The 7,316-nt window shown below is 51.9% G+C and overlaps 1 protein-coding gene across 1 annotated transcript; it reads right to left on the reverse strand.

Annotated features, from left to right (window-relative positions):
* Nucleotides 1–1,315: 1,315 nt before the first annotated feature.
* NHLH1 (nescient helix-loop-helix 1) lies at nucleotides 1,316–7,020 on the reverse strand. Its single transcript, XM_082344762.1, has 2 exons — nucleotides 6,718–7,020; nucleotides 1,316–3,617 (listed from the first exon to the last, which is right to left on the reverse strand). Exon 2 carries the CDS (start codon nucleotides 3,442–3,444, stop codon nucleotides 3,043–3,045), a length of 402 nt encoding a protein of 133 aa, XP_082200888.1. The 5' UTR covers nucleotides 3,445–3,617; nucleotides 6,718–7,020; the 3' UTR covers nucleotides 1,316–3,042.
* Between the last annotated feature and the right edge of the window lie 296 nt (nucleotides 7,021–7,316).

A 7,316-nucleotide genomic window follows, 5' to 3' on the forward strand; every position in this document is an offset into this window, starting at 1 on the left:
TTCCGGGCTTCCCTGGTGGCGCAGTGGTTGAGAATCTGCCTGCCAATGCAGGGGACACGGGTTCGAGCCCTGGTCTGGGAAGATCCCACATGCCGCGGAGCAACTGGGCCCGTGAGCCACAACTACTGAGCCTGCGCGTCTGGAGCCTGTGCTCCGCAACAAGAGAGGCTGCGATAGTGAGAGGCCCGCGCACCGCGATGAAGAGCGGCCCCCGCTTGCCGCAACTGGAGAAAGCCCTAGCACAGAAACGAAGACCCAACATAGTAATCAATCAATCGATCAATAAATCTTTAAAAAAAAAAAAAATCTGTTTCCTATCACTTCCACCTACTGGTCTTTGTTCTGCCTCCTGGGACCACATAGAATGTCTGTTTTTGTTTTTTCTTTCAATATTTGAAGATGGGTATCATCTTGTCCCTAAATCTATTCTTGTAAAGACACATATCCTCAGTGTTTCAACTATTCCTTCTGTGAAGCTGTTTCCAGACCTTTTGCCTTCTTGGCCACACAACTCTGAATACTCTCTAGTTTATCAAAGTTCCTGTTAAAATAGGGAGTCCATAGAGTGTCACCTGTCAGGCTGGCTCATTTCAGAGAAGCAGAGGGGCATTGGCAGCATAGGACAAAAAGAACCTGGGTTTGAACCTTCTCTCTGCCCTTAACTAGCTGTGTGACCTTGGGCAAGGTCCTTCTCCTCTCTGGGCTCTAGTTGCCTCATCTATAAATTGATTTTAGAGTCCCTTCCAGGATTCCTTTGATATTCCTTCAGCACTACTTTTTATCCCTTTCCCTATTCTTCTCTTAGTACCAGGTCCTCCACTGTGTTCTCTCCAGTATCTGAAAGTTGGGGAACACAAAATGGGCCAAGAACTGTGATTGCAAGGAATTTTGATCCAGCTCAGAGACAGTAATGGGGAAGGCCATGTTTCATAGCCATGGCATGAAATGTTTCATAACCCAGCAACATGGACCCACAGACACATGTTTAACTTGGGTTCCACTGGGACACTCAGCTCCTTCTCTGATCCATAGAGGGCAGGAGCAGAAGCACATCAGAGGGGTCAGAAAGTTTCACTCAGTGGGTGCCAAGGCGGAAGTACATGGCACTTTAGGTGGAGAGGCCTGGGACCTGTTACACCCTCCCCTGCACCTCTTTACTCTGTGACCCCTTCTTCTCTCTTTTTTCATTTGCTCACCATAGTGAGCTCTCATGATCCCATCAGGAGAGCCTTCAAAGCTTAGGACCCTCAATGCCCACTCTATCATAACCTGCAGTCCAGCTTCCCAACCCAATTGAATGATCCACAGCTGTACCTGGTGCTAGAACGAGGTCACTTTAATTTTTCTTTTTGTATGAAATCAGAACTGCAACAGGAGGAAATCACACACAGGACACAGGACACAGACCTTTAGGGCCCACTGTTGGGGGTCTTAGGATGAAGTGAGCGTCATGGGAGAGGGCTAGAGAGAGAAAAGGAGCAGGCAGGACTGGGGTGGGATTGTCTGGGGATGGAGGGAGCTGAAGAAGGATCCAGGAGCCCTGGAAGTGGGGGAGGGGCGCCATCCCAGAGGACTAGGGTGTCAGGACAGATGGATCCCAGGAAGGGATACGGGTGTGGTGAGCAAAAGGGATCCCCACACACACCTGGAGTTACAGAAGGAGCAAGCAAGGGAAGGGAATAACTAGGGAGGAAGCAAGAGAGACCTGGCTAGGACAACCAGGAGCTCCCTCACTCGACCCCAAAGTGCACGACTCGGCAATAAATAGTAGTATTTATAAATAAATAAGTAAATAAATAGATGAATAAATAAATAAATACGTAAATAAATAATATCCTTGTAGAGCTAGGAGTTTGGTGCGAGGGAGGTGGGAGCATGGGAAGTGCGGTGAGCTCATCTCTTCTACACAGGTCCTCAGGCCCTTCATTCTGCCACGGACCCTGGGCTAGTGAGCAGGGGGTGCTCAGCAACATGGGGGTAGGGCAGAGAGCCTCGAGGTGGGATGGGCTAGGGGGGTATCTTCCCTTGCTAAAGGCAGCTTAAGGAAGCAGAAAAAATATAATAAAGAGGTCCTAGGGCCGGGAGAGCTGAGCTTTCCCAGAGGGCAACAATAGGGCATCCCCCCTGCATCCGAGGGAGAAATCAGTGTGGGTTTTGCACATCTTTGTGGTGGACTGGGATGGAGGAAGCAGACATGAGATTTGGCCCACTCACTGCCTGGGCCTTTTGCAGATACTCTGGGCTGATTTGGGGGACATCACCCCCTACCCCAAGATCTAGGTTCCCTTTCTCTAGCTGCACACAAAGAAGAAGAAAATTGAGATGGTTGGGGTAGGAGGAGATAGGGAGGGGGGCCAAATAGCTCAGAGAGGGCAAGGCACTCACTACCAAGTAAGATCCGAGGTCTGTATATGCTAAGCCTCAGGAACAAGATAGAAAACAGGAAGAGTTTTTCCATAATCCCCAGCTACTGAGATTCCCCTCACAGGAGTTACCTCACCATGCCCCTGTCTCCCAAGGGCTAGACTGAGATGTCTAGGAAAAAGCCCACCCCCTCTAACCCCAGCCTTCCCCTTTCCTGTTCCCATGCCCCCTCTCTACCACGGGTAGGAGAAGCTGCAACAGGGTGCAGACAGGATGGGAGACAAGAGTCGGGGTCTGGGGAAGGGGGGTGTGTCTCTGAAAATTTGGATATAGGAGTAGAAGAGGCAGCAGCGCATGAGCGAACCAGGGGGCGGACTCCAAGACTGTATACCCACCACCCAAGCAAAAACATTTCTAACCGGCTGGGTCCCAACCACAGACTGTAGAAGGTACCCACGAGAAGAGCCCTCCGGGTGCCTGGGCGAGTAAAAGGAAGTCGCCTTCGACCAATCGACCAACTGGTGGGCACTCTGCCTCGGCCCGGGGCCAGTGGGTACATGCTATGCCAGGGTACAGGGGCTCAGGGAGGAGAGGTCGTTCCAAGCAGTGAGCGGTGAGGAGGGACCCCAGCGAAGCCCCGGGGAGAGGAGTGAATCCAGGGCGGGAGGCAGGCAGTGTTCAGACGTCCAGCACGTGGTTCAGGTAGGAGATGTAGCAGATGGCCAGGCGCAGGATCTCAATCTTGGAAAGCTTCTTGTCGGGGGGCAGCGTGGGCAGCAGCTTGCGCAGCTCGGCGAAGGCCAGGTTGAAGGCTTCCACGCGAATTCGCTCCCGCGTGGCGTGGGCCGTGCGGTACTTGGCTGTGGCGCGCCGCCGGCGCCGCCGCTCCTCACGGCTCAGGTGCTGCAGGTCTTTCCGGCCCGGCTCTCCCGGCTCCAGGCCGCGAGCCTGACCCCCTCCCGGCCCCCCCGGCCCCGCCCCGTCAGGGCCCGCCCCGCCCCCACAGTCGCTGAAGCCGGACTCGGTCTCAGAGTGGGTGGGAGGCAGGTCCAGCTCCATGGTGTCTGAGTTGAGCATCATGATGGATACCCCTCGCCCTGTGAGATCAGGATCCCCTCCCCACCCCTCCCTCTGGGAGCCTGAAAGCTGGTTGCGGGAGGGGCAGGAAGGGCCTGGGGTCGTGGGGTCTGCCACTGAGCTCAAGGAAGTGAGAGCCACTTCAGGGTTCCATGGTCAGCGTTCTGGTCGGGAGCCTGGAAGAGAGAAGGGGAAATCGGTAAGGGCAGAGGGAGGAAGGAGGGGACAGCTCAGAGATGGGGAGGGGTGAGGAAGGTTTAAGATGGGCTGGGAGAGGGGGAGGTACTGTAAGCTTGGGGAAAGAACAGCAGAAACATGGGGAGGGGTGGAGGCAGTGAGGCAGGAGAGACAGGCAGGAGGCCATGGTGTCAAGGAGTAAGAGGAAAGATGGAGAGAAGGGAAGAGATACAGAAAGTCGGCAACTGGAAAGGAGGAGCAATGAGAAGGACAGGGTCAGGATACAACTGAGCAAGAGGATTAAAGACCTAAATGTAAGAACGAAAACTGCAGCTCCTAAAGAAAACACAGGGGGAAAACTTCATGACATTGGACTTGGCAATGATTTCTTAGATGTGACAACAGAAGCACAGGCAACAAAAGCAAAAATAGACAAATGGGACTACATCAAACCTACAAACTTTTGTGCGTCAAAGGACACAATTAACAGAGTGAAAAGGCAATGGGAGAAATTATTTGCAATTCATATAGATGATAAGGGGTTAATATCCAGGCTATAATATTATAAAGGACTCCCACAGCTCAACGACAAAAAATTAAATAACTTGATTTAAAAAATGGACAAAGAGCTTGAAGACATTTCTCCAAAGATGATATATAAATGACCAGCAAACATATGAAAAGATGCTCAACATCACTAACCATCAGAGAAATGCAAATCGAAATCACAATGAGATATGTATGACCTCATACCCATTAGGATGGTTACTATCAAAAAAACAAAACAAAACAAAACAAAACCCCAGAAAATAACAGGTGTTGGCAAGGGTGGAGAGAAATTGGAACCCTTTGCCCTGTTGGTGAGATTGTAAAATGGTGTAACTGCTATGGGAACAGTATGCAGGTTCCTTTAAAAATTAAAAATAGAATTACCATATGATCTAGCAATCCCACTTCTGTGTTTATGTCTAAGGAAATTGAAATTAGGATCTTGAAGATATATCTGCACCCCCATGTTCATTGCTGCATTATTCACAATAGCCAAGATATGGAAACAACCCAAATGTCCGTCAATAGATACACAGATAAAGAAAATGTGGCATATACATACAATGGAATATTATTCAGCCTTAAAAAGGAAGAAAATCCTGTCACAATTCTACAACATGGATGAACCTTGAGGACATTATGCTAAGTGAAATAAGCCAGTCACAAAAACACAAATTTTGTATGATTCCACTTATATGATATATCTAAGTATTCATCTTCATAGAAGCAGTATGTAGAATGGTGCTTACCAGAGGCTGAGGGGAGGGTGGGGACGGGGAGGTGTTGCTCAAAGGGTATAGAGTTTCAGATTTACAGGATGAAAAAGTTCTGGAGCTCTGTTTCACAACAATGTGAATATAATTAACACTACTGAACTGTACACTTAAAATAGTAAATTTTATGTTATATGTTTTTATCACAATAAATTTTTTTTAATAATTAAAAAGGGGGGTGGGGTGGAAACTGAGCGAGACTGGAGCCACAGCTCCAAGAGAGATTGGCTGTGGCTCTAAACCTTTCCCAGTTGTGAGGGGAGCATTGCAAGCCTTGGCCCTGCCATCCCTTCCCTCCCAGGGCCTGTCTCCACCCTGGCTGCTTCTGTATGTGTGTGTGGAGAGGAGGGGATGATAAACACGCAGATTGCCCTTTGTAGAGTGGACTGGGGCATATGGAGCTCGGCACAGCTGCCCAGTTCAGTCCCTCCCAGCCCCCAAACCCCACAACAGGACCCTTGCAGACACCAGATCCTACCACCCCGACCACTAGAATCAGGGGGAGGTATCTGATATACAGATATCTCCCCTGTATCTCCACAATCCCCCTGCTCAGGACAGTCCCTTCCTCCAGCTCTGTCCTCAACACCCTCAACCCTTGCCATTCCCTGGCCCTTTCGGCAACTCTGCAAGGAAGATTGGGGAAAGGGAACATAATCAGCTTTCCACTCCACATCCTCCCCCAGCCCAAGGCCAGTTCAGATGTGGCCGGCAGAGAAGGATAGGGGTAGCTTTTGGAGGCCACCATTTGGGGCTTGGCGAAGCTTGCTTGTCCCTGGGACCAGAGGTAATCAGGGAGAGGCAGCAGGAACATGGTCTGGGGAAAGGCTGGGGAAAGGGCTTTGCTGTGGGGGAATGTCAAGTGGGAACAGTGGGCCACTCACTGTGAGCTCAGCTGGACTTAAGTGGCAGAAACAGAAGCACAGAGGCTCCTTCGCAATCACCATATCCCCTTCCTCACCAGTCCGGGTTCTCCTGCCTGATGGACATCTTCACAGGGGTCAGGACTCCCCAGCCTTGCCCCGCCCCACCATGCAGAAAACAGGCTCAAATGAGTAGTCCACTAACAGTAAGCTCTGAGGTTGGGGGTGTGAGATCATCAACATCTGACAGCATGTACACACACAGCCATAACACAAAACAGAAGGGGGTGAGTGCTGAAATTTAGAACACACCGCATATTCCAGGGTCCAAAGGAACACGAGGAGATGGATGGCAATAGCGTGGGAGGCCCCGAAGTCAGCACCTCCCAGTATGTGTTTAGTGCACCAACTCCCCACCCCCATGATCCAGGAGTTCAGCTATGGGGTTCTCGGCACATCTATCACAGCCCGATTCTCCCTCTGCCTGGTCCCCATGTTCCTTCATCCCTGGTCACTTGGCCCTCCTTTCCCCCCTTCTGCTCCCAATCTGACCCCAGTCCCACTTCCACCTGGACCCACTGTCTTCCCCAGCTCCAGTCCTGGCAGCAGCTTCTATTCACCCATCAAGTCAGTCCTCACCCCAAAATCCACTTCTGGTTTCAAAGTTGCAGGCTCCGAGGATCAGAATTCCAAGCATCCAGGATAGGACTTCCTGCCCCACTTCTGCCATCCCCAACCCGACTGAGAACAGATAGGCACAAAGAGTCAAAGGGGAGAAGTGGGGAAGAGGGAGGTGCAGGGACAGAGAGAGACACAGCGTGAGAGAAAACTAGAGGGAGGCTCTGGGAGGGGACTTGAGCCAGAGAGTGGGAGGGACACGCCCACCCCTCCCCAGCCTTTGGTTCCCCCTTTACCTAGGAGGAGCCTGTGAGGGGATCCAAGCTGGCAGGACAGGGGGGCAGCGTTGACAGCCCCAGTCTCCTCTGGCTGCTCAGAGCTCATCCGTCTGCAAAGTTATTGACCAGCTTTCTAGACCTCTCCGGGGCAGCGTGGCGTGGCTGTACAGGCTCCGGGGCATAGGAGAGGGGTACACATGTTGGGGATATAGGACCCAGGTGGAGGGGGTGAGCTTGGCCAGGTACTGGGGCCACCCGCACTCACACGCACACACACACCACCCGCTCACAGACACATACACACCTGAGCTGGCCCAGCCCTATGTATATATATGGAGATACACACACACACCCCCAGCTCTCCATTGGCTGGCCCAGCCCCCCCCCCTTATCAATATTAAACAGTAAGGCCAGGCAGCCATTGGCAGAGGGATCTGGGAACCCCCCTGGGAGCTGGGGGTGGGGCTGGCCCTGGGGGGGGCGGGGAGTGGGGGAGCAGGGACATCTGTTCTCCATGCATATTTCATAAGCAAGAAATGGAGAGCTGGGGAAGGGGTGGGGCTGGGGCGAGAGCCAGGGCAGGATCACAGATGAAACCCCTCAGTCTCCCACACCAG

The sequence above is a fragment of the Balaenoptera borealis genome (assembly GCF_965194805.1).
Source record: "Balaenoptera borealis genome assembly, chromosome: 1".
NCBI classification, from domain to species: Eukaryota; Metazoa; Chordata; class Mammalia; order Artiodactyla; family Balaenopteridae; genus Balaenoptera; species Balaenoptera borealis.